At 44.1% G+C, this 27090-nt stretch overlaps 1 protein-coding gene across 1 annotated transcript; it reads right to left on the bottom strand.

Moving 5' to 3' along the window:
• Nucleotides 1-1255: 1255 nt before the first annotated feature.
• Nucleotides 1256-26873, bottom strand: LOC119657800 (PHD finger protein 14). The gene is made up of 11 exons (XM_038064896.1): nt 26697-26873; nt 26180-26520; nt 19981-20447; nt 19650-19927; nt 19475-19593; nt 19222-19407; nt 7675-9093; nt 7430-7564; nt 7087-7370; nt 6788-6896; nt 1256-1687 (listed from the first exon to the last, which is right to left on the bottom strand). The coding sequence occupies exons 1-11, from the start codon at nt 26704-26706 to the stop codon at nt 1658-1660; spliced, it is 3378 nt and encodes a 1125-aa protein (XP_037920824.1). The 5' UTR covers nt 26707-26873; the 3' UTR covers nt 1256-1657.
• Between the last annotated feature and the right edge of the window lie 217 nt (nt 26874-27090).

Raw genomic sequence — 27090 nt, 5'->3', positions numbered from 1 at the left:
TACTGCCCGTGCTGTGATCTACTCTATTTTCCTGCGGTCCACGTAAAATTGCCGCGTATCAAGCTTTCTGCTGTCCCTGAATTCCCTAGCAACGTAAACGTTGTCCCATGTGATACTATGTCCTTCCTCTATGATGTGTTGTGTTACCGTTGGCTTTAAAGATATACTTTTCTTTTTATTTTTCGAGCCGTTTCCACTTCTCTCGCGCGCTCTCCGTAACGTATCGAAACCAGCGTTTTCATTGGTCTGATATGACTCTGCTCACAGTTTAGGCATGCCACCTTGTAAATTCCACTGGACTCGTGTTGCAATTTTCAAAGTTTGAGGGGCTGATTTAATTTGGCGATATGTCGGTATTCAGCCCTTGAACTAGTCTTTTAGGTTATGACGCAACCGATGAGTGTGTAACCCCCATCCTTCTCTTCATTTCAATGTTGTTGACGAGGGATGTTAGAGCCCACAATTCTTATGGTAACCGGTCAAGAGGACTATTCCTAAAAACTAGTGCCTTTCAGAAGCTAACACGGTAACGTCGGGCGCAAGAAAAGATACTCCGCTTGAGTTAGTAAAAATTGACATTAACACTTACAGAAAACACAACAGGAGCATTAGGCCACCGACAAGCGGCAAATGGTGTTTCGGTTTTAATTCGATGTTTATTCAGTATCTAATTGGAACTTATAGCACGAAATGCTCTCACGACACGAATAGGCCTTGCTTTCCCTCGACATCGACCTAAACAGAACCGAAAACAAACCGAGCCGAATGGAACCGTATACGTGTGAAATAAACCTTACTGTAAGTGATTTGAACGGTCCACAATTACTACTTTTCCATGTAAGGCGTAGCAATGCCCAATGGTGGACAAAAGTGGACTCAAGATTGCTTTGGGAGCTCCCCCACGCACCACACTCAATGGTTACAATTGGTATGAAACCAAAATAGTTTTAAAATAGAAATAAGGAGGAAAGAAATTTGTTTATCGTTTTGTTTATAGTACCCAAATACACTACTTTGTTTTACATCTTCTTGGCACAATGTGTTTGGGGTTCATAGTCATTGAGATAAGCTCAACAGAAGAAGAAGCGCAATTTGTATGAACTGACAAGGGGTGCAGAAAGGGGAAATGAATCCTACCCACATTTCCAAACTCCATCTGTACGATGTCCGCAATGTTTTGAGGAATATTTCTTCTTCGCAGTCGACAATAAAGAAGGGAAATTCACCAGAAAAGCGATATTAAATGAGTTCAATGGTTTCTTATCAAATTATATTCATTTCTTTAAGTTATAAAATGCCTTATTGTGTAATGATGCGTTTGTGAAAATACTGCAGCAAATATTTATTTTTCGTTACAAAGATAATTCAATTGTATTGAGAGTGCTTTACAATAATGAGCATTCCATTCTTGCTTCAAATCCAGTTTTTAAAAAATCTACCTCGACTTACTCAACCTTAGAAAACTTATTTTAATATAAAATAAATAATTTACTTCTATGAGATATAGAAAAAATAGTAAGTCAACTTAGTAAAAAATTAAATTATCAATCTATAAACAGAGAGAATAGAATGATCTGTTTTATGTACAAGTTATCAATGCGCTCGAATGGCGCATTATAGCCCAAAGGGGGAGAGGTCTGGAGACAGTATAAGGTGTTCACTTCACAGTCAGCTCGGATTCGATGTCCTGGAATGATATTATTTATTTGATTAGTATTGCGTGTTATTGGTAATTTTTAGAACAAATAGGATAAATTTTAACAAAGATTTAATGTTCTTTATGGCGGGCTTTTTAGAACTTTTTTGATGAATTGAAGCGATGATCACAAGGGATTGAAAGTTCCATTGACCGCTAGGAGCGATGGCGAACATGACGTGCGAGTTCCCGTGAAGTTTAGGAATGCGTCATGACAAAAGGGAATTTGTTATTGCGAAGCGGAAGCTGCCGAAATGATTTCAGAAGTACATACCGCATTAGGAAAGAACTTGAATGGGGTCGCAACCCTTTTGATGATCGGATGAGGGATGTTAACGGTTAACTTCTCATCCAGGATGACGAGCAGCTGAAGAGGTGGAAGAAACACTTCACCACGATTCTTAATCGTATTACATCCAATTCCTTTTGTGGAATAGCTAGTCACCGTAATATCCGCATTGCTCCTCCACGCAGAAGAGAAATCATCTTGGCCATAAAATGCGCTCAAACAGAGTAAAGCCGCTGGACTCGGCGGTCTCTCTGCAGAGTTATTTATTGCTGCACCTGTTGTTGCTGATCTGTTATTTCTACTTGTACGGAAATCTTGGGAATCGAAGACCTTTCCTCGAGAGTGGAAGAAGAAATGATCGTTAAGATTCCAAAGATGGGCCCTGCATTCACCACATCAACACCCTACGGATCATTTTGAAACAATGTGCGGAATTTAAATGTTCGTTTCACCGGATTTCGAGAAGGCTTTCGACAGAGTGAGCAGGGAAGAGTGCTCTACGCACGAGAGGCATTCCGGAGAAACTAATAGTTATCATTATAGCGACATACGATGGCAGAAAATGCACGTGCCGCATCGAGGTAAAATTTTCAAAGCGGAGCCCCCCAGGAAGGCATCTTGTCACGGATATTATTTTTCTGTTATCGGTGATGTTCTTCATGCTGCCTTGTCCGGAAGACGTGGTGGAATTCAATGGACTGTGACATCTTTCCTCAAACATTTTAACTACGCTGATGATATCTGTTTGTTCTCTTACCAGGTAATGCACCTTGAGCAAGTGGTTTTGGATTTGGAAAGAGAGGCAGGTATTATAGAATTGGACTGAAGATAACCACCAAGAAAAGCAAAATTCTCAGTCTGACGGACATTGTACTCTGCCTATCTATATTAATGAGCAGAGCATCTTAGGCGTTGATCAATTTTTATATCTAGCAAGTTTCTGCCCAAGGTCCACTCGACGCATTAACAGTACTAGATCCACTTTCGATGCCTTGTCTAAAATCTAGAAATTCTTTTATCCCAACACCAAGATCAAGTTCTTTGTGTATCGTTATATGAAAACAGTACATGGAAAGTAACCACTGTTATTCAAAAGCTCCAAGCTTTCATGAATACTTGTCATCGGAATACGCTGGCCAGATAGTATTTCGAAGAAAGAGAAACGACAATTTCATCGCCGGCTACACTTTGCAGTTCAAATTTCGCTGGTAACAGAGGAATTTGTGCTCTTTGTATTCTAATCAATTCAGCTGTGAATGAGTACTTGAGGATATAATCACCGGTGAACGCAACCTTGACCACATTGCCTACTACAGTGCACCGTAGCCCACTTCACCGTTATAGTCTTAAATGAAATGCATAAATATGTTTCAAAGCCAAAATCCACTTGGATTATTGCGCCAACGAAAGGGCACTACATCAATGCGGCTATGCAATATAACATTCACAATTTGGAGATCCATGAACTATGAGAAACTTGTTACGGTCATTCACACAAAATTTTTGGATGACGATTCGCCGGCAGCCTTTGCAGAGTTTCCTTTAAGAATAAGTGTTATCGCCGATCCTATTCAACATCAATAGAGATGCCAACGAATATTTGGATGAACTGTAAACACCTTCGTAAAAAGAGCTTCAAAGTCCGGGTTTGTAAGTCTACAACCACCTTTTTTTGTCACATGGTTCAAGGAAGTAAAACTGCTGTTGAATATATCAGAAGGCAGTCAACCTATCCTCACCATTAATAATAATCGTTATTGCGGCAATCCAATTAGATCTGCATCTTTAAGCATATTAGATAGATAGATCAACTAGGAGACAATGTGGTCTACATTTCGCTCGTCCAGAATTATTACAATGCAAACTTAGACGAATAGTATCCCTAGCGCTGTAGCCACTAAGCCCTTTGGAAAATTGTCGCACACATTCTATCTGCCTCAATGGGCAGAATATCTAAGACGCTGATCAATTTGTATATCTCAGAGACCCCGTTTCTGCCAACCGTGGGTCGACGCATTAGCTGTTTTGTCCAAAATCTGGAAATGTAGTTATCTTAATACCAACATCAAGCTGACACTTCTTCTTCTTCAGCATTTATTCCGTTCAGAAAGGGGATTGCCTCTTGCTCGGTTGTCCCATTTTGCTCGATGAGAGGCCTGATCTGGATAGAGTCACGAGGCTCTGAAATTACCATCCGGCGAATTAAAGCATTGTTGTTTCGGTCGATCTTTTGGTTGTTTCCCTTCGACGTCGATACTCAGACTAATCTTCCCAAGTGAGTTTTCGTCAACACGAATTACATGATTATGCTATGAAGCCTCTCTCGCAATTTTTCCCCATTCGGTCCAATCCCATATTAATTGCGGATATCCCCATTTTGGATGTGATTATGGTGTGCTACGTCACTGTCCCAATGCAACATTTTCCTCTCCATAACCGCAAAGTGCCGTTCATTGACCAACATCATGTTGAGGCTGCCCCGTTGCTAATGTTCTTTTCTATGTTGCTATATGGTATTAGCACATGGGAAGTAACCACCACTATTATTGAAAAGTGCCAAGCCATTGTGAACACTTGCTTGCGACTGTACTACGCTGGCCTGATTCAATTTCGAATCAAGAACTTAGTTGGCGTACAAGGCAGTTCCTCGTGGACGTGGTGATAAGAAGGCAGAATAGGCAATGGATAGGTCACACATTAAAAAAGAGAATCCAAAAAGCTGCGAGAATTCATAATTAAAACAAAACCGACTTAATTTTCTGCGAAATTTATTATTATTGATCACTGTCAAAATAACATCCATCTGAAGCAACACACGTGCGCCAGCGTTTCATCCACTTGTCCACGCGCCGCTGGCAGGCCGTCAAAGCGATGACCTTTCTCGTCGCATTCTGCTTTCTCGGATTCGGCCTATTTTCAGAGAAGCTCAGATAATGTTGTATAGTGGCCGCGGCTTCGCGACGAGAGCGGAATCTCATTCGATTTTGACTGAATTAATTTGCTCAAATAATGCATTTCATAATGTGCAATTACCCTAATGCTCGCCGCTGATTGCACATTATTGAATGCATTCGGGGGAATTAATCTTGACAGAGGGGAATGATTTCCCGCATCCGCAGGTGCATGCGCTTGTTGCTGCAACATGAACTTTCGGAGTTCAACAGAGTTCTAAGTGAGCGTAGCGCCATGGGGACCGATTTTTGGTGGAACAGCCGGACTGGCCGGTGAGATAGAAAAAGAGGCTAAGGCTGGAGCGAGAAGAGGGCTGAAGCGATTTTAATCTGTGCCCATTCCGCGGAACAGCGATTGATTTTGGAAGTGGATTTGCGTTTTGGAAAGTTAAGAGTTTGGTAGTGCAAGAAGCGTGGTTTATTGCTAATCGTACGCAACGCGACGCATCGAAAACTAGCCTTAAAAGAAACCAAGAACTCTTACAGTGATGTTCAAAGGAAAATTCGGTCCAGTTTTGGTATCTCGAACAAAACGATTAGTCGATTATGTAATTATGCAATTTTATATTTTTAATGGTCTAAATATATTCACACAAAAAAAAAACAGGACAACTATAAATACACGCCACGCAGAGCTTTATTTGTTTTGATTCCTTTCCTTTTTTTTTATTTTTTTACTTTGATTTAATTTAATTTTTCTTTTCGTTTATATAATTCTACTTTTCAATTTCCTTTTATTTTAATATATTTATTTTTTTGTTTGGAGTGGATGAATATAACATGAATTGTGAATATTCTTTTTTTTTTATTTGAGGACTTCCTCCCTCTCTCTTCCTCCTTGACTCCGCAAAACCTTACTAGAGACATTCTCTAAATAATGGCCTGAGGATGTCAAGGATGGGAGGGAACCTCAGGGGCCGCGCATCAATAAATATCTGAGGCAGAAAAAACAATGTTCGGGACTATGATCCGTCGCAGATCTTCCCTATCGATCGCGGCACTCGGGTTCGGAGACTTACGGCTCCACGCGCACGGTGATATTTTTTTTATTATTTTGTGTTCTATTTTGAAATCCGGTGCGGACCCACGCATCGGTGTAGACACGTTAATTTTGTATTAATGACACATGAGGGGTCAAAGCGCTCAAGGGTCCCCTCCACATTCCCGAGCTCAGCTAGCACAGAGGCGTGCAAGAACGAGTCGACCGAGCACTTTGCTGGAGCTTCAGTCTTTGCGGACGGACCTTCACGGTCAATTTCGCCAATTTTCTAGGTTTCTGGGATAGCTCTTCCCTTTAGGTCGTTCTCGGTCAATTAGGATAATCGTCTGATCCTCCTATTTTCCCTTGAGATCATTACAGTTGACTTGTCTTAATGTCAAACTCGTTGGGTTGTTATTCGCTTAAGAAATCATGTCCTCAGGAACTGCCTTTCGATGTTGTTCTTGCACGAAATTCAGGTATTTTGGGCGACTTTAACGCAAAATTTCCATCACTAGCAATCTCTGTTAGTCTTTCCCATTTCCCTTATTTTTTTTTTAGGTCTCCGTCGATGTTTGACAAAGATGGGCGCCCAGAAAGAGACAAATCTTCTCACACGGTACAGCTACTTTTAGTCTGTATACCTTAACCCCCGAAATTTCAACTTTTTGCTCACCAAAACTACCCATATTAAAATATGACAAAAGGTCATACGCTGGCTAATATAGCATCATCTAAACAACAATAATATAAACTGATTCATTTCTGTTTTTTTAGCGTAAAACGATCAATGTCTAAGCCACTCCTAATTTAAAAAGAAACCAACCAATGGCCTATTCTATATAAAATTCTGTACGAAATCATACACTTACCGTTGGATCACAATCAGCGCAATGCCAGGAGTAGCCCCGCTTTTTAGGTGTTTTCTTCAAGGGTGGATCCAAACATGTAAAGTGATAATTTTTCTGGCACTCGTCGCATCTGGAATATATTCAAGGATTACAAATTAGAGACTTGAGAAAACATTACAATTTGGCTTGGTCATTACTATTGAACAATGAAGCTGATTGCCGACTATCGCAGGGACTTGCAATAAATCGCATCATTACAAGTTCCCTTAGGTGCAAATTTAACAATAAAACAATACACAACTACACGAAAATATTCATACCTCACAAGATTTTGATTAGTTCCCTCTGCCTTACAAACATCACAAATAGAGGCAGCAGCCATTGAACTTTTTGCATCTCCTCCCCCATTACCCATCGAAGTACGTTTATTTGACTTCCGAGGACTTGCCAAACGGCCCATTTTCGGCACTATAGGTGTACTTGTTTTCGTTGTCTCCTGCAACGGGGCGGCTGTTGTTTCAGCTGGGACTGGCGTTTTCTTGACAACGGGCACTAGGGATACATTTTTTTCTTCTTGAGGGGAGAAGTTTTGCACTACATCGTCCTGAAAAGGAGTTTTATGAAATTAATATCAAATTATTGATATAAATATTTTTATTTTACGGCGTTTGTTGTTGAATCGTCAACGGTTTCGACAGATGTAGGCCGTGATGTATCTTGGGGTCGAACCATATCGGCTGAAACGTAGAAGCACTGAGGCTCGGGGGCAATCTCACCAGGAAGTGGCAATGTTTTGAACTGTGAGGATGTAACACAATATTTAATTCATATTTTGTTGCTATCAAGGCTTGACTATTGACGCTAACATAGAGCAAAGCAAATAAATCTAAAGAAACTTGCCCACTCACCTTAATTTTAATTTTTGGAATTGAATCATTTGGATTTTCCATTTCGTGACTTTTCTTCTTCCGTTTCCGTTTATGCTCCTTTGTTGGTGACTTCTCATTGTCAGATGAATATTTATTTTTGTGTTTCTCTTTTCGCCGCTTCCTGTTCAGCTTATGAATGTGATCAGCGGATTCGTTCAGGCCCATACTTTCCATATGTTCGTCGTTGACTTTTGTTGGCTCTAGGCATTGAGACATAGGTTCATCAGCCGATTCAGATTTTTGCGCCACAGTAGAAAGTTCATTTGTTACATTTGATTCGGTCTGTGAAGATTCAATTGTAGGAAATGTTTGATCCGATGTTTCTGAACGAGATTGTTCAGATTTGTCTTTCTTGACTTTTTTGCTTGATTTTTGTTTAATTTCCTTCTTGGGATCCGTGCTGTTAGGTAGGGGGAGGCCCTTATCAGAAAGCGATTTTGTAGGCGAATCCGTAGGCCTCGGAGATTGAATCCGAGCAGCTCTTGGAGACTTGATCTGCGCAGGCCTTGGAGATTGGATCCGACCAGGTTTTGGCAGTTGCGAACGATCGCTATCTGGTTTTGCCTTGTTTTCTTTTACCTGGTCTTCTGTTTCTTCCCGTTTAGGAGATGGTGCAACTGTTTCACTTGGGTCGGTTTTATTTAATGACTGATTGGATTGCTTTGATTTCTTTGCGGATTCCACTACATCTTTTATAGGTTTAGAATTTTGATCGAAAGATGCGTTTGTTTGTATTTGTTTGCCTTTAGAAGGTATTCTTTCCGTCTGTTTTCTAATGTTACTAGATGTGTCTCCAATTCGCAAGGAATTGTTTCCATCCGTGCTACTAGCCGATAAGTTTGGATCCACCGGAACTATAGATCCATCTTTACTAAACCTCGTCCTTGATTTCCTCGGACCTTTTGGTATATCCACAACTGCGTCTGAGTCGTCAGACTTGTCACATTCCGAACATTGCCAACCATAAAGTTTCGATTTTTTTGGATGTCTCGTCAATGGAGGATTTAAACAACCTAAATGATAGTAGAAATGACAGGTATCACACTTGGCCAACATGTGTTGGTCATTGCAGCGTTTGCAGATTCCGCATTCATGCAAAAGTTCATCGTTCTCTGATCGTTGGGTGCTTAGAATTCTCCTCGTATCGTCCTTTGTGCCCGGCAAATTAGTGAGTGGGAAACCAACTCCCATTTTCAATGCTGCGGCAGTGGGTACGGACATGGGACGAGCTGATGGAGTATTAGGCTGTGGACTTTGTACTGCTGACGGTTGACCAATATTCGATACTTCAGGAAGGATTTTTGTTGGGCATAATGCAAGTATTTGCTTGTGCAATTCAGCGATACGATCTTTAAGTGCAGTATTTTTTGCAGTCTTTTCTGAATGGATTTTCATCACCTAAAGGGAGAAGTAGGAAAGTGTGAAAGGTACAGGTAGTTTAAATTTTTGATTAAAGGCATAAGTCGGATTCCTAACCAAGTGATAATTTTTATTGCGTTTATTATAAGACGAGCTCCTCAGGGATCGCCTGTGATCGGGGTCACTCACGTAACAAGAAATGGCATTCCCGAAATGGCAAAGGAAATAGTTCTTACGTCCTAGCTCGGAGCCGTCGACAACTCTCTGCCGACGTTAATGGGATGATGTGGGCGTAGCCCTGTCAAGGTGGTGGTTGTGGCGTGTATTAGGAACGAGCCCCTTTGGGACCCTGGTCGTGCAATATGGTACGAACCGGTATTAGTAGTAGTCTGTGAGTTTCAGGATCAGCTCAGTTCAGGTCGGGGCTCAGGGAGCTGGGTAGGGAATTTGTCCTCGAGTGTACACTAACTAATCCCAGATTGTGTTGCGGTCCCGTGCGATGCGCTTGTACCATTTCCAATCTGACTGCCCTTGCTGGAGCCGAAGAGGAAAGTTTATCAGGAAATGCAGGGCAGTTGTGAAACGCATGCGGTTCGCAATGTTCCTGTATAAACGTGAGCAAGGACGTGAAAAGCCGGCTGATGGAACTGGAAGAACTCCTGGACGACATTCCCTTCTACAGACTGATATGAGCAGCATCAGATGACCCGGGCAAAAACAAACGAGGAGATTGCTTAATTCCGCGAAAAGGGAGACTCCAACTGCATTCTCTGGTTGGTGATTATAAGTGTCGCACATAAAAGCCATCCTCGATAGAGGGCCTCGGCAACATTAACGGTGATGTCTGAAGCACGGACGAATATGACAAGGGGTGTATATTGTTGAGCGAACGATAGATGCGTAGCTTCCACCAGCTGTTGCCTGGTCGTCTTAAACCCCAAAGCCTCTGATGACCACGCAATCAGGTCGAAGTCTTTGGTCTTCGGTCCAACCGTTAACGATCGATCGATGGTGCGCAATAGAGGGCAAGAAACGACAATGAAAGTTTAACATGACCAAGAACCTTCTCAAATTCTTACCCGTTTTCAGAAGCGGTGAGTCTGAAATAGTTTGAACTTTAGCTGGGCCTGATTGGATGCCTTCAAGAGTAATCCGTTAGCCGAGGAATCTCATCTGTAGACGCAAGAATTTGTGTTCCTCAACGTTAAGTACTAGACCGGCCTCACAGAGGTGTTGAAGAATGCACTCGAAGTGTTCTAAATGTTCGGAGTCAAACATCATCCAAATAAATGAAACAAAGCCGAGTTTCGCACAGAGTGAATGTATCTCTAAATGATTTGCGCCGCGGTGTACAGTGCAAAAGTCATCCAAGTGAATTCGAAGCGCCTGGAACGTGTGTATATGGCCGTTTTCAGAATGTCTTCGGGAGTTACAGGGATTTGATAATATATTTTGACTAATTTCAAGGTAGCCTTCAATAGAGTGCGCAAAATCGACGATGAGTGGAATGGGGTATCGGTTTGGAATCGTCTGGGCATTTAGACATCTGTAATCGCCATAAGGTCCCAATTCGACATTGAGTTTAGGGACCATGTGAAGTAGGGAAGCCCAACTGTTTGAACGTCTGTAACCCTGCTTAAAAAATTCTGCGAACTCATTCCGTGCAAAAGCAAGCTTCTGTGGTGATAACGGACGCACCTTACAAAGATAGGGCACCATGCTTAACGGGCTCAGAATCCCTAAGGGAGATTGTAAGGTCACTGAGGAATCTATTGTGCAGATCCTTAACCCATAGTGGCACAGGATATCCGCGATATTAAAACGCCAGGAAAACGCTCGTCGAAGTCTTAGAATTATATCTGTAGCCATACATGCGGAGCGACGAGGAATTTGCTGCAGCGACTTTTAATGAATTTATGACTCTGGGATGCGGAAAAAAACCGAAACTGCCGCGACTGTATCAGCAAGATAGTGGCACCGGCTCACCGGCTCTCGAAGAGTCTAGTTTTTTATAGAGAAAGTGTTGCTTTTCAGCGAACCTACGGCCTAATCGATCGTCCTTCTTGGGAAGTGGATCTAGACCGTGATCTAGTCTTACTTTGCCAACTGAGAAATGGTAGCTGTTAGCGCTGTTACAGTCTGCTGCAACTGAGCCATTTGGTTTTAAGTGCCACGAGACACCTCGCCAACCACAGGTTGGCGTCGACCTCGTGGATTTTGTCTGCGGCCGACGTCTCCAGAGATCTCGAATCCACATATGCAAGGGTGGCCTGTGTGTTCTCTGCAGCAGATCGGGGCCGACTTTTTCACCAACCAACTCCATTTAGCACGATCACAAAGCGTTATCTGTCAGTAAATGATTAAATTTGGTCGTCTCACTCACTGAGATGCGGTTAATGAGCTGTTCCTTCATCTTCTTGTAAGAGAATTCCTCGAGCATACTGCAGATAAGCTCAATTATCACCCCATCCAGCCCGTCAAGTGCATTATTAACCGGTGTGGTGTCCATTGGTGACGGCTAGAGCGAATTGCGTCCTGAGCTGGCGAAATCATGTTGCAGGGTTCCTACGCCAAAGCGGTAGCACGCGCGCTGCCACGGCAGTTATTGAGGAATATGCACGTCTAAGGAGAACTTCACCATTTAGGGTTGCGTTTCACACTTGGCCTGCCATTTATTCGCCTGGCACCACGGCAGACAGTGGCTGGCGAACACGTAAATTTGCACGGGATTATTATTATTATGCACTTCTCCAGATAGTTTCCAATGGTGCTGCCTCCCTTTGTATTCCAAATTTCACAGTTCACGATGGCGTGTAGAACACTGTTTTTTAACCATTCTTGATTGACACACGCTTTGTAAGATAGTGCCAAATTTTGTTGAAATGTTCACGCTCTTCGACCGAAATGATTATTCGTCTAGGGCTCAAGACTTCTTCTAAAACAGTTTCACGTTCACGACTCAAGAAGCGGAGCGTCTTTCGGCGATTATGACAGCATACACAATCACCATCGGTGCTGTCTACTTTCTGCTGGCCGAAATACCGAAAAATCCGAAATACTTCTCTGTTGAATACACTCCTTCATTTCGTTTGTTCACAAACTGTTTGATCGTGAATGGGACCATGGCTCGTTTTACTCCAACTTTTTTCTGTTACGGTGTAAGATCGTGGGCTTTTTTGAACTTCAAAGGCTTTAATTTAAGGGGTTAGTTGGGTTTGAAAATTTCAAAAAATCTACAGTATGCAATCATCGATTTTTTTTAGTTTTTTTCAATATTATCTACTTTTGTGAAGTGTTCTAATGTAATAAATGAGAATGGAGAGAATAAAATATGTAATGGTAAAGTGGATTTTAAACAGTGTGTGAAATTTGGCCTTGGTTTCAAAATTCTCATAGAGTGTGAAAAATGTCAGCCTAAATACATTTTATCGTGTCAAAAAATTGGTATATCATATAAAATAAATCGTAGGTTTATATTTGTGATGCGAGTATTAGGCTTAGGACTTGTCGGATGTAAAAAATTCTGTGGCTTGATGGATATAAGTTGTTATTTTTTGAATAAGTCAACATATGATTTTTTTGTTCAGAAAATTCATCAATGTATTCAGGTGGTTGCTGAAACACTTTTTTCATCGGCTGCAAAACAAGAAAAACAATTAACGCGTGATGAAAGTGATATTGATGATACGACAGATGTAACTGTATCAGGTGATGGTACTTGGAAAAAGCGCAGTTTTTCATCATTATACGGTGTGTCTACGTTAATTGGATATTATAACGGAAAAAGTTTTGGATATTGTTGTAAAATGTTCATATTGTAAATTATGTGAAGTTTGGAAAAATAAACTGAACACAACAGAATATGAAGAGTGGCAACAAGATCATTTTGGCAAAAACAAATGTAGTGTCAATCACGAAGGACCAGCTGGTAATATGAAAGTTTCTTCAATCGTTGCAATATTTCAACGCTCTTTTGAAAAATACGACCTAAGGTACTCAAATTATATTGATGACGGGGATTCCAAAACATATTCCGGCGTTCTTAATGCCAAACCTTATGGCGACGATTTTATTATAAACAAAGAAGAATGCGTAGCGCATGTGCAGAAGAGGATGGGCAAGCACTTACGTGATTTGGTCAATAAAACTGTAGAAAAAAAAACAAACAAGGCCGGTAAAACAATTAGAAAAAAAATTCTGTCTGGCAAAGGCAAACTTACTGACAAATTTATTGATAAGTTAACAATTTATTATGGCCCAGCTATAAGAAGAAACTGCTTTTCGGTGCAAAATGTGAGAGACGCTATAAATGTCCAAAGGACCCTAATTCATAGTGCACTTGGCAGCGTGTTTCAAGAATGATTGTGATGATTCATCATACAAACACGACTACGATCCATTACCAAGTAAGGTTTCATCAGCTATCAAGCCTATTTATGAAGAACTCAGCAAAGAAAAGCCCATGGATAGGTGTGTTGGAGGCTTCACGCAAAATAATAACCCAAGTTTGAACCAATTAATTTAGAAAATTACTCCAAAAATACTTCCTGCTGGTTCAAAAATAGTAGAGATTGCTACATTTGCCGCTGTTGGCAGTTTCAACGAAGGAGTCTCAGCTTTGTTGCTTTTTATGTATGGCATGGACTTGAAACTTGGCCGAAACAGCCACGAGTATGCTCGAAAAGAAGATGAGAATCGCATAAGATCGCGAACTGCTCGCCGCGTACTAGAAGGCAGGCCGTTCACAGTATTCACGGACCATAAGCCTCTCACATATGCTTTGAAACAAAAGCCCGACAAAGCGTCCTCGTCAGCTTCGACACCTGAGCTTTATAAGCCAGTTTACGTCAGACATCCAGCACGTGTCCGGCAAGGACAATATAGTTGCTGACGCTTTGTCTCGTGTCTCCGAGGTTAACATCCCCGCCTCACTCGATTTCTCGGCTATTGCCAAGGCGCAGGAGGATGACGCAGCACTTCAGAGTCTCAAATCCAACCCCAAATACAAATTTCGGGAGTTGCCCACCTTCGGCTCAAACCTCTCGCTCTGCTGCGAAGACTCGGAAAAGGAACCTCAGCCATACATTCCGGCCACCTTTCGCAAGGAAGTGTTCCATGCAGTTCACGACTTAGCGCATCCAGGCATCAGGACAACAAATCGGTTAGTCACCGAGAAATACTTCTGGCTCTCCATGAACAAGGATGTCAATTCCTGGGCCAGAGAGTGCATCGCATGCCAGAAGTGTAAAGTCTCCAGGCATGTAAGGAAAGAAGTGGGCTCATTCCCCCGCACTACCAAGCGTTTCCATACGATACACCTCGACATAGTAGGGCCTTTGCGAGACTCGCACGGTTACAAGTATTGCCTCACAATCATCGACAGGTTCACACGGTGGTCTGAGGCAATACCTCTGAAAGACATTACGGCGCAATCTTGTGCCGAAGCCCTCTGTCGAGAGTGGATACCTCGCTTTGGCGTCCCTGCAGTGGTCATCACTGACCAGGGAATACAATTTGAGTCCACCCTTTTCTCGGAGTTAGGCAAACTCCTGGGTTTTAAACGCCAGCGGACTACTGCATACCACCCACAATCCAATGGGATGTTAGAACGTTGGCACCGGACGCTGAAAGCCGCCATTATGGCACGCGACGATCCGTCCTGGACTTAAGTCTTGCCTCTCGTCCTACTCGGCCTACGTACAACCCGCCGAGAGGAATTTGCTGCCAGCCCCGCGGAGCTGATATACGGAAAGAACCCAAGACTCCCAAGCGATCCGGTCTTCGACAAGAGATCGGGTCTCACAGAGTCGGGGTTGGCGCGTCTGCTGAGGGACAATCTCCGACGCATCAAAGCCGCACCACCCACCCGACACTCATCTGCACCTGCCTGTTCGCCCAAGGAACTGGACACGTGCACGCACGTTCTGGTCAGGACGGATGCCGTCCGGAAGCCGCTGCAGCCTCCATATGAGGGCCCGTACCGCGTTCTCGAGCGGGGAGACCATTTCTTCCAGCTCGAGATCGGCGGACACAAAAAGGCGGTCTCTCTTTCCAGGTTGAAACCCGTGTGCGCCCCGAAGCAGCGCCGTGTCCCCTTTGTGGATTGACGGTGAACGAAGCTCCGGGATTGGTCGCCGAAACCCCCTAGGTTTCATCTGGGGGCGGAGTGATGTGGCGCGGCAGGATTCGCAGCATTCGAAATTTATTTCGAATGTTGCGAATGCGGACAAATAGATGATAGATTTTTAGAACTCGCCACGGGGGTGGAGGACTAGCGGTGAGAAAGTGCCGTTGGTTGGGACAGGAAGAGACCGCATGGAAATAAGCCGGTCTCTTCTGTCTCAACCACCAAGAAGGATAGACGTTAGCTATTGCGGTGCAGCGCCTCATAATTTCTTTACATTATTAAGTGCGGTTGTTTGATAAGAGTGTCCTGTACTGCAAAAGATTTGAAGGCGGTTTTAGTACGACTACGCCACTACAATAACAATTAACAAAGTGTTTAATCCATAAAGTAAAATTCATTATAAAAACACCAACCATAGGAAATAGTTAATGAAACACGAAACTGGAAAAGAACCAAACAATTAAACAGTATAAAGTATTCTCTTTTGAATTATCTCATTTGCAGTATATGTGTAATTTAACACTAAACACATTGCCGAAAAGAAAGCTGTGCAGCGATTCGTGAAGCAAGAATTTGTCACAGGTAAGAGCAAAAGGATGCCCTGGATATTGCCGCAGCAGCAGATACTTTGCTTTATGGTGCCGGAATTAATCACTCTATGAAAGTTAAAAAGAATTTTTTTTTTGCATGTTATTTCAATTTAAAAGCTTAAACGCGTTTATCTCAAAACTTAATTTTTTAAGTCGGTGGACACGATTTCTCGAAAAGTTATGAAACGATTTTGTTCAAATTTTGCACACATCTTTGAAGTAACATTATCAAGTCATTGAACGAAGCATTTTTCTTTTATTACAACTAATTTTTTCGAGCCAATACACGGCAAAAATTTGACCAAAAAATTTGTTGAGATTGAGAGAGATAGAGATGTGTGAGATTTATCCATGTACTAACGAAAGTTTTTTGGTTTTTTGATTTTAGATGAACCAATAATGAGTTATGCTGTCCACGGCTGGAGCATTTTTTTGAGACGCCAAGGGAGATGAGGTAACATCGGCTGAGTTTTTGGAATTTTTAAATGAAAATTTCACAAAATACTGTTCAAATATGTGTCTTTGATATGCTAAATTGTTTAAATAAAATATATGATTGTATATATTAAAAAAAAAAATAGTAAAAATACCTTTTTTTGAACCTCTGAAACCCACCTAACCCCTTAAATTTATTTTTCAGTATTCGTTGCACTTCGAGCGAATGTGCTCAGTTACTGAGCTATTTTCCTTCCACTTCGACGAGGATTTGGTTCAATTCGCATGTTCACTTTCCGAACCATTTCTGGTAAAATTGCACCTTTTTTCGACACCAATATCACAGTAAGGACTATAGTCCGAGACGCAAATTATTTATTTTTTTTAAGTTGAGGTATTATAGGATTCTACAGTTTAGTTTAGTTTAGTTAAATGGGGGGAGGCGCAGCTCCGAGCACTCAGGTCATTATTAGGCCCATTGTACTATCCCCGTAAGTTGCCTATTCAATGGCTTCCCGCCTACGGTGTTCGCAGGCTTTAGCGAATCTGAGAACATTCTCAAGAGGCAGAGATTGTGCAGATTGTTCATTGAAGAAAACCTTGCCAAGGTGTCTTCGTCTGAGATCTGAGGATGCCGGGCAGCTGCATAAAAAGTGCTGTCTCCTCCTCCTCCTCACATTGGCTGCACACAGCCGAAACCACTACCCCAATCTTTTCCATATGGTAGTTTAAGGGGCAGTGTCCCGTCAAAAGCCCTACTAGGGTTTTCATGTCCCACTTCTTAAGGGACAACAAAAATGCCGCTCTAGTGGCCCTAGGTTCCTTCACAAGGATTTTCGCTTGCCGGGAAGAGTTCAAATTTCTCCACTCGGTTGCGTGAATCCTTGCAATTTCACCCTTCAGAGTAGACTTGACAGTAGATGGTCAATGAAATGGCATATATCTCCGCCTGGAATATGGTCGCCATTTTTCCGAGGGGTCGGGCCAGTTCTATAATCGGATTCCCCGAGAACACGCCTGCACCCGATCCATCCTCCGTGACTGACCCGTCGGTGAAGATTATTAGGTCTGTAATCTGAAAAGACTCATGGCCACTTGTCGACCATTCTTCTCTTTCGATGATTACGACAGTGTATGTCTTTTCAAAGACGAATCTGGAAACCATATGATCGGTCGGCATCAGGGCTACCGGATGTTTTTCAAGGAATTTCCATATAGACGCATGCCCGTTGGATTGGCCGCCTTTCCACGCCCCAATGGTATCGAGCCTATATGCGTCGTTGGCTGCTTTCCGTTTCACCTCCAAGTGGATGGGGGGTAAATTTAGGATGGCTTCAAGTGCTGCAGTCGGCGTAGTACTCATTGCTCCAGTAATACTTAGGCAACCAAGTCTCTGAATCTGCGTTAGCAGCTTCCTGCTGTTAGCAAAGTTCAGTCTTGGCCACCAGACGATGCATGCATACATCAAAATGGGTTTTATTATGGATGTATACATCCAATATATCCGTTTAGGTGAAAGTCCCCAGGTCTTACCTATCGCATTCCTACAGCACCAGAGCAATCTGCAGGATTTCTGGTATTGTTCCTGGATATGATGCTTCCACGTTAACTTGGAGTCGAAATGTACTCCTAAGTACTTGACTGTTTGTGCCAGCTGGATTTCCGCCCCTGCTAAGGTGGGTAGCGTATAGCTGCCCCACCTGGCGTTCCTAGTGAACATAACTAGTCCAGTCTTCCTAGCGTTCACCGTGAGTCCATTGCGGAAGCACCAGCTGTGGATTACATGCAGAGTTGCATTCAAGCGGTCACATACTGTGTCCGCAAACTTGCTGGTAATTATTACGGCTAGGTCGTCCACAAATGCTTGCGCGAAGACTTTTTTGTCCTCCAGGGGCCACAGCAGGGTATCCATCACCAAGAGCCATAACAGTGGAGGGAGAACTCCTCCCTGTGGGCAGCCCCTGAGACATCCTGCTTCAATAGACTTCTGGCCGACCGATATGTGGATTTTTCTCCACTCTAGCATGTGAAGGATCCAACTGATTAGCAGCGGTTCGATTGCATGCTGTCTTGCCGCATCACAAATTGCCGCAAATGAGGCATAATTGAAGGCACCTTCGATGTCCATGAATGCGCCTAAAGCGTATTCTTTATCGGACATCGCCTTTTCAATTTTTGCCGTAAGTTCATGGAGTGCTGTTTCCGTGGATTTGCCTTTCTGGTAGGCGTGTTGCCTATGGTGAAGTGGCCATTTAGGAATGTGTGTATCCCTTATGAATCGATCTACTAATCTTTCTAGTCCTTTTAGCAGAAAGGACGTTAGGCTGATCGGTCGAAAGCTCTACAACTAATCACTTGCGATTTTGCTGCCAAATACAATGCAATCTTACTATTATGTTTGAATTCCATTTCGGATAATTTTTTTCCACCCAACCATATGCAAATTATTTGACACGCTTGTAAACAATGCAATTAGCTGATATGAGGCAAAATTTTGTTTGGAGCTGAAGCTGGTTCCAGTTCAATTGTCTCACCCAATTTATTACGTTTTTTTTTTCGATTTGACGATTTTGTTTCCTCCGTGCTGATAATTTCCCGTGGAATGTTGCAGAGGGGCATCTTTAATTATTATGGTCGAAAGATGCCAAGGTAGTAAGGTGACCCTAAAGGTCCCCTCGTTAAGATTTGTGGCAGAAGAGCCATTGATACTGATCTGAATCAAAAAAGATTAGGGTTGCGATTCTTTGTGGAGTTTTACAATTCTACGCATTCCGCCGGTTCTTTTTTTGTTTCGCATTTTTAGCTTGGGTCCCGATGTTTGTCAAATGTCGCACGATATTGTTTTTTTTTGTATTTTAGATATTGGTATGGTCCCAATGCAAAATACTTTGAAATGTAACTGCAAATTTTCATCACAAATTATTTCATTCACAAATCTTAATCTATGATCGGATTTCCTCTATTAGTTTCCTTCATGAACGATAAATAACAATTAATTTATTTTCTGGCACTTACCTTATCATATTCATCACGTAAACTTTGTTGTTCATCAATTAATTTCTTATTAATTTCTACGTTTCTCTCTAGGCTACTTTTCAAATTTTTAACCCTTGATATCCTATCTAAGTAGTAGCCAATGAACTCAACACTGAATGCTGGAGGAATGTGCCATTTTTTCCGTACATCTGCTAACGCGGCCATCTGAAAGAAGACACATAGAATCCAATTAGCATACAGTTTTTGTGAGGCAGCCGAAATGGGTGCATACTTGCGCTTCTTGAAATTCCATTGCGGCTGTATCGATGCCCATAAGTTCCGCCTTCAACATCAATCGCTTGCAGGCTGTCGCACTTGTCGTCAGGAGACGAGGCATCTTCTGTGTTGGAACTGAATAAATATTTCATGAAATTTTCAATCAAAAAAGTAAACAATATGTATTGTACCCCAAGGTTCAGTTTTTAGTACTTTATTTGATCGATATTTGCTCTGATGTTTTGTCAACTTCCGTGTTATTCGCAGTTGTTCGGCGGTCGGTTTTTCCTCTTTATTTGTTACCTTCTCCAACTTTTTCTGCTCCATGCGCAATTTGAGAGTGTTAAAGTTGCGTTTCCTATGTTTGATCATTGTTTTGTCCGAATGCACTTTGCAATGAGCATAGAATGGATCAGCATGATCGGCTTCTTCCGAATGAGCTTCGGACAGAAAGCCAGCAGCTTGTGCACTAAATAAACCAAATTTCAATTCCAATCAAAACAGTTATAACAAAAAACCTACCATGTAACATGAAAGTAAGTTTTACACATCCCAGCATCGCATCCTATACAGACACCAGTCCTGGCGAATTTCCCATCTTCACAAAGGCTGCAAGTTTTTGCTCCCCACTTACTGTAGGGCATTTCAAACAGAGTAACTGATGTAAGTTGATCCACTTCTCCGAATGCCACGCCGGGAACATATAGTGCACAAATTAGATGCGCCCATCGGCCAACATCCGTTTCTTTGAATATGCCGCCTGTATTTGGACACAACTCGCATGTGGGCTCTGAGATGCCGGCTTTGCATGCTTCACAAAACCAAGGCTCTGTCGAACAGGATGAAACTGTACTAGAAACACTTGTTGAGTCGCTAACACCGTAGCATCCTTCATGCACGGACACTCCACAACCATCACATTCAACAATTTCATTAGTATCGTCGCTACGATCGCCTAAGCATGCACAGCATATTGGATTGGTAGGAAGCTGGAAGAGGACAAATTGAAGTTTCTTATTGTCTATTTTCGTTTTATTAGGAATTGCGATTCCTTTACGGGATACGAAGATTGTGGAAAATCGCTTTAAAAATGTAGGCCATGGGAATTCAAATAAAATGTAGCAGTAGCATAATGGCGTATAAGTAACTATAGTTACTTTTGTTTCCATTTCAATCTATCAAGAACTGAGTGAATAAAGTTAGCTAACTTTCCCCACGCTGGCGGCCTGGTCTGATTATGCTTCAGGTTACGGTTGCATAATTCGGCAACTCCTCACACGACCTCCTCGTGGTGGCCGCTGGAAACCGTCTTCGGGCGGGAGTAGGCTCATCCAACTGAAGAGGATTTGCTTATCTGTTAGTCATGTGTTAGGGGCAAGTAGATCTGGCGGGGGGATGGACCGAAACAACAGCCCGGGGATCGTCCTCCCTGCACCGGAGAAGGTGCCAATAGGACCCCAAGACCAAGGTCGAATAGCATACGCCGAGGGCTACGTGGCCAATGGGGAGCTTGGTCTTTAGTATGCGAACTCTGAGTACCTTGGGCACCTTCAGTTTCAGATAAGACTCTTATCCTGGTGGCCGGGCCAGCCCGGGTGGATATTCTTCCGGGACTACTCGCGGGATCAAGACATGCACTCAATTCTGAAAAAAAACAAAAGCAAAAAACGACGATAGAAGAAGAGGGGGTGATGCCAGGCGCATCACCGGAGGACGAGCTGCTGGCCTCTAGCCAGGAGACAGTAGCACACTCGATGCCAACCGTAGCACCGCTGTGTGGAAACCAACCGCAGGGACCTCGCGGAACGAGGCGGCAGACGGACTAGTGGCTTCTAGCCTGGAATCCACTGCCGTCAAGCAGGGTGTAACGAGTACCAGATATAGTACTTCAAACCCGAAACCCTCAGCGTCGGGAGATCCCTCGAAAGTGAAAACCGGCAAGAACGTCGATCGCCAGAAACTGACCAAGAAGCGAAGATCCACGGGTGTCCTGCTCAAGAGGCAGTACCAGAAGGCCATGGATGTTCTCAGCAAGATTGCTAAGAATAAGGAGGCCGGTACTGTCGACGAGCGGGACAAAAAACACCTCGCTAAATACCAGGCGATTGTTGCCGAATACAATAGCAAACGCCTGGCTGACGAGCAGAAGGCGAAGCCTATCGCTCTGAAAAGCAAACGATCTCAAAACGAGGTCGAGCAAGATAAGAAGCGGAGCAGAGTGGGCAAGAGCGCAGACTATAGAAACGCCTTGCGCAGCAACCGTCAGCCGACGGGCAACAAACTGGGAAGCACTTCAGCGACGTGGCCAGAAGCCACTTACGTGTGGCGCTGGCCAGCGGCAAATTAGCGCCGAAGGTATGAACCAATGTTGGGGCCAGGCTGTCGGGCATGGTCTATGAGCATCTCCTGGACACCGAAGGCACAGGAGACGCTAATCAGGATAGACCTAGAGCATGTATTCTCGCGAGGAAGAGTCTGCACGCTGCAGAAGGGTAGGGTATGTATCAGTGGCCGCTCCGAGGACCGGAAGCGTTCCAAATTCTCCTTCACTTGGCGCAGCTCATAAACCTTCGCCATCTTAGGCTTGCGGCTGCTAGGTAGTGTGAGTAGACTCGGCCCTCGACAGCCGCCAGCGGAACACCGACTGTATTTGCCGAAGGACTGGCAAGAGCAGAGCCTCGCTTTGCCAATTCGTCAGCCCGCTCATTCCCCAGATGAGAGTGATCTTGAGCATGCCGCCCAGACGGTTCAGCGGATATCATTCTGGCCAACGAAGGACATGTAAACACCTTTCAGAAAGGGGGGCTGCCTAAATCGTAGACCTAACTTTTGTCAGCCCTGCACTGGCACGTGATATGTCCTGGCGCGTCAGCAAGGACTACACCCACAGCGATCGCCAGGCAGTCTTCTTTGGGCTATGGGTGGAGTCACCGGGCAGAAGACCATCATACCTGAAACCGAGAAAGACGTCAGGCTGGTCCGCTAAAGCTCTGGATGAGCAGACCTTCATAGAGGTGTGGTTAGACCAACCTAAGAAAGCAGGCGCCTCTACGGAAAGAGCTGCCCATGTGGCCCAATGCATCGCCAAAGTGTGTGACGCGTCCATGCCTAGGAGGTGCTTATTCACCAGTAGAAGACCAAACTACTGGTGGAATACTGAACTGGCCAGCCTTCGTTCAGCCTGTCACCGAGCCAGAAGAGCGTCTCAGAGAGGGGTAAGCAGAATCGACCAAGGGCAAAAAGAGCGCGCCTATAAGGAAACCCACAAAACCTTCAAGCTCGCCATCCAATGGAGCAAGAGGGAAAGCTTTAAGGAGCTCTGTTCGGAAGCGGACGTAAATCCGTGGGGGAGCGCCTATAGAATCGTGATGGGGCGATTCAGAGGCCGATAATTTCCGCAGATCACGTGCCCTTCACTGTTGTTAAAAATTATCCAGGGGTTATTCCCACAGCAAGAGGAGGGCATAGACAGCTTCCAGCGACCTCTAAACGTCGCCAGTGACGAGCTGCTGGAGATCTGCGCTAGGATAGGAAATAACAAAGCTGCGGGTCTGGATGACGTGCCGAATAGGGCCCTTAAGCTTGCCGTGAAATCCAGACCGGACATGTTCGCTGAGTTCTTCGAAGCGTGCATGTCCGAGGGGATATTTTCTGCATCATGGAAACGACAGAAGTTGGTGCTACTGCCTAAGGCTGGCAAACCTGCAGGTGAGCCAACCTCCTACAGACCTATTTGTCTTTTGGACACTGTGGGCAAAATGCTAGAGGGAGTAATCTATAATAGATTACTCCCGGTTGTTGAGAGCCAGGGAGGTCTCTCAGATCGGCAGTATGGGTTCCGTAAAGCCAGATTAACCATTGATCCCATCAAATTGGTTACTAGCTTGGCCGAAGATGCAATCCACGGAAAGGACAGTATTAGTAGTGACCCTGGATGTGAGAAATGCATTCAATTCGGCCAATTGCTTATCTTGCAGCTATTGTCAACAGCTCAGTCACGGAGGCTTTGATATGACACCGATGATGGACCATAGGAGTACGTTGTCTGCGCGGGTGTCCCACAGGGCTCCGTACTGGGCCCACTGCTGTGGAACAGCATGTACAATGATGTACATAATCTTCCCCTTCCGGAGGAAGCCGCGGTGGTGGGCTACGCCGACGATATAGCGCTGTGATTGCACCTCGAAGATGATGAGTTATACTCATGCGAAGCGATCAGTGCTGTTAAGGGTTGGCTAGACATTTCTGGTCTGACACTTGGGGAGGAAAAAAGAAATTTTGCCCGTATTCAAATTGGGAATCATATCATCACTTCTAAGCCTGCCATCAAATAGTTGGGAGTGCCATCAAATAGACGGGAAGCTTAGCTATAAGCAACAGTATGTTTATGATAAAGCATCCACTGCAAGTGTGGCCCTGGCAAGGATGATGCTGAACGTGGGAGGGCCACGACATACTTCCAAGTTGCTTATAGTGTGTTTGATTCTGCTCTATGCAGCTCCAGTTTGGAGAAAGGCATTGCAGATTGCATTTAAGGCTACCAAACTGAGTTCAGTCTACAGAAGAACAACCCTAAGGGTGTGCTTGGCATTCAGGATTGTCTCAGATGATTCTTCATCTCTGGGATGATGCCCATTGACATCTTGGCAGATTTGATGACGAATATATTACGTTGGGGGAAAAGTAATGTCGTATTTTGTCAATAGATGGCGACACTTAAACACATCTTGTGTTGTACTTATCGCATCGGGTCATACTCTACGGCGATTTGAAGACGACAATCTAGGCTACAGGTGTCTCTTTGACAGTTTTATGATCATACGTTTCAGTCTCAAGTTATAGCGCGCCAAAATAGAGTCCACCAAGGAAGAAATTCGTCATATTTTACGTTTTTACTACCTGAGATGTAAAAATGCAAACGATAGTTTAACGATTCGCACAGGACAGCGTTGGTTCGATCGATTTCCTTCTGATCTAGTGGATGTCGAAGACACACCCCGTACTGGTAGGACAATCGTCGTAGAAACCGATAAAATCGTCGAAATCAACTAAGTAGACCGGCATGTGAGCATTCGCTCGACTGGCCTGGGTAAGGACCATAAAACCATTTGCAGAAGATTGGATCCCAAAAAAAGCTGGATGTTTGGGTGCCACACGAGTTGACGGAAAAAAATCTCTTGGACCGAATCAACACCTACGATGCACTGCTGAAACGGAACGAATTCGACCCATTTTTGAAGCGGATGGTGACTGGTGATGCAAAATGGATCACGTACGAACATCTCAAGCGAGAAAGATCGTGGTCGAAGCGAAGCCAGCCCAAACCATCGCCAAGCCTGGATTGACGGCCAGGAAGGTTTTACTGTATGTTTGGTGGGATTGGAAGGGAGTCAACTACTATGAGCTGCTCAACTATGGCCAGGCCCTCAATTCGGTCCTCTACTGTGAGCAACTCGATCGTTTGAAGCAGGCGATTGACCAGAAACGCCCAGGATTGGTCAATAGGAATGGTGTTCTGTTCCACCAGGACAACGCTCGGCCTCACACAGGCTCATTCCTGCCATCAAGGAGTGGTTGGAGCGACGGCACGGTGAGATTAATTATAATCTTACTCATTTTCTCACGGATCATCGGATATCGCTAGGGGGTCGTTTTAGTAGGTAAGAATCCCACACGCTGGCGTGTCCAAGCCAGTGTCTTTTGAAGATTTTCACCTCCTCAAAAAAAAAAAAGACGGTTCAGCGCCTCTCTGCACTGCCCACTAGCCTTGAAGATGTCACTGGCTGTCGGTCAGAATGGCTATGTTATGCTTGGGGCTCGAATCTCGCTCCAGCGAGCGAAACCTGGGAGACCGTACGACTTAGATACACTGTGTGTGTTCGAGAAAACCCCCGCGCCGACTCCACAGGCCATCTTTGACCCGCCCGCAAAGAATACTGTGTCATAATCTTGCAGCACACCACCGGTCTTCCACTTTGCCCTGGTTGAGAAGTCCACAGCAAAGTTTCCCGTGAAGTTCAGTTTGCGTGTGGCATAGTCCGTGGGGAATGCCCAGATTTCCCAAGGTACTTCATCTAGGATGTTTCTGTGGCCGTAGGACTTCGCTGCCCAGCATACGGACTCACGTCGTCTGACGGCACTGCACGCTGCAACGTATTTAATGTGGATGTATAGGGAGGAGATGCAGGAGTACATTTAGAGCATCTGCCGGGCAGGACTGTAGAGCCACAGTAGCACCTGCACACGCGGTTCTTTGAATGCTATTAAGCTTCATTCTATTGTACTGTTCTTCAAAGGCTGCCACCATACAATAGAGCCGTACGTTAGGATCGGAGGCTCCACAGCGGTGCACATCCAGGGAACCATCCTCGACCGGAGACCCGATTTCTTTGCAAAGGTTTTCTTGCATGCATAGAAGGCTACACAGGCCTTCTTAACCGTCAGTTCTATGTTCAACCCCCAATTTAGCTTTGGGTCCAGGACTACACCCAGATACTCTCCATAGAAATGTCCCATGCATACGGGAGACTCTTTATAATCAGACTGCAAGCAATCCACGGGATATATCTGAGATTATAGAGCCCTTCAGTATTCAAATAAATTACTTCCAATAAGCATAGAAAAGAAGTGACCCAGGCTAGGAATTCACCTGAATACAGTCACGTAACCCTTGAGTTATGCCCTTTATTCACCCAACAAAATTCACAAAACCCCAACTCACCGTGTCCTTAATATTGATCTTCTTCGCTGCCTCCAGAACACTCTTGATGTTGGTGCTGCTTCCTTTCTTCGGGCCCTCACCGTTTTCCACCAAACTTGCTTTGAAATCAGAGAACCCATCACTGCTCTCCTCGTCTGAATCCGACTCGTCATCATCATCATCGTCGTCGTCCTTGTCACTATCCTTTGCATTCGAATTGTCCGAGAAGTCATCGTCAGACTCGTCATGATCGTGGTCCTCGATCCTGAAATCGCTGTCCGAAGAGCTTTCCTCCAAATCGAAATCCAATAACGTCTGAGTCGTTATCTTCGATGGGCGGAATTTCGTCTTGGACTTTACCGCTGAAAAGAAGAAAATCCCAGGTTCACCATGAAAAGGTAAATTCGAAATTCAAATGATTGCGCGCCCGAGCTCGGACGGCGTTCGATGACGGGGGATGATTTCCCCTCGATTGCTGAGGGTTTGCTGTCATCTAACCTCATTGGGAGCCCAAGAACAGAATAAAATCGGTACTTACGTGGTGCCATTGTGTCTGCAGACTCGCACTTTTACTCATTCAGATGTGGCAAAGACGCAGCCAGTTATTAACACATAGTATGCACTCTAAATTCACGAAAATATGCGATAAATCCACACAAAACAAGCGAAACGACGACTCGGAAGGGGAAAACTCACTTATGTATGCACCAGTATCCCCGGCGCTGTGAATACAGTGGCTGTCAAACTGAAAATGCATTCTTAACAACGTGAAGCTGGTCGTAGATGGGATTCGTGAAGAAACAGCTGCGTGTGTGTGAGTCAGCTTTTCTTCCACCTGTCAATTCCTGAAAGCTTCTTCGAGGATTCAAACCTGTTTCGCGTTTATGTATTCGATTAGTTGGTGGCAAAACCTCTGAATGAATCCCATGTCA

This window comes from Hermetia illucens, chromosome 5, assembly GCF_905115235.1.
Source record: "Hermetia illucens chromosome 5, iHerIll2.2.curated.20191125, whole genome shotgun sequence".
In the NCBI taxonomy this organism is placed as follows: domain Eukaryota; kingdom Metazoa; phylum Arthropoda; class Insecta; order Diptera; family Stratiomyidae; genus Hermetia; species Hermetia illucens.
This window is presented reverse-complemented; position numbering and strand designations above follow the sequence as displayed.

Bases quoted from the DNA above. Each gene is read 5' to 3' on its own strand.
- LOC119657800 (XM_038064896.1), bottom strand. The intron at 7,565-7,674 runs GTGAGTGGGCAA...ACATCCTCACAG, and splicing joins TTCCAAAAATTAAAATTAAG to TTCAAAACATTGCCACTTCC. The intron at 7,371-7,429 runs GTAAAATAAAAA...ACTCCTTTTCAG, and splicing joins ACGATTCAACAACAAACGCC to GACGATGTAGTGCAAAACTT.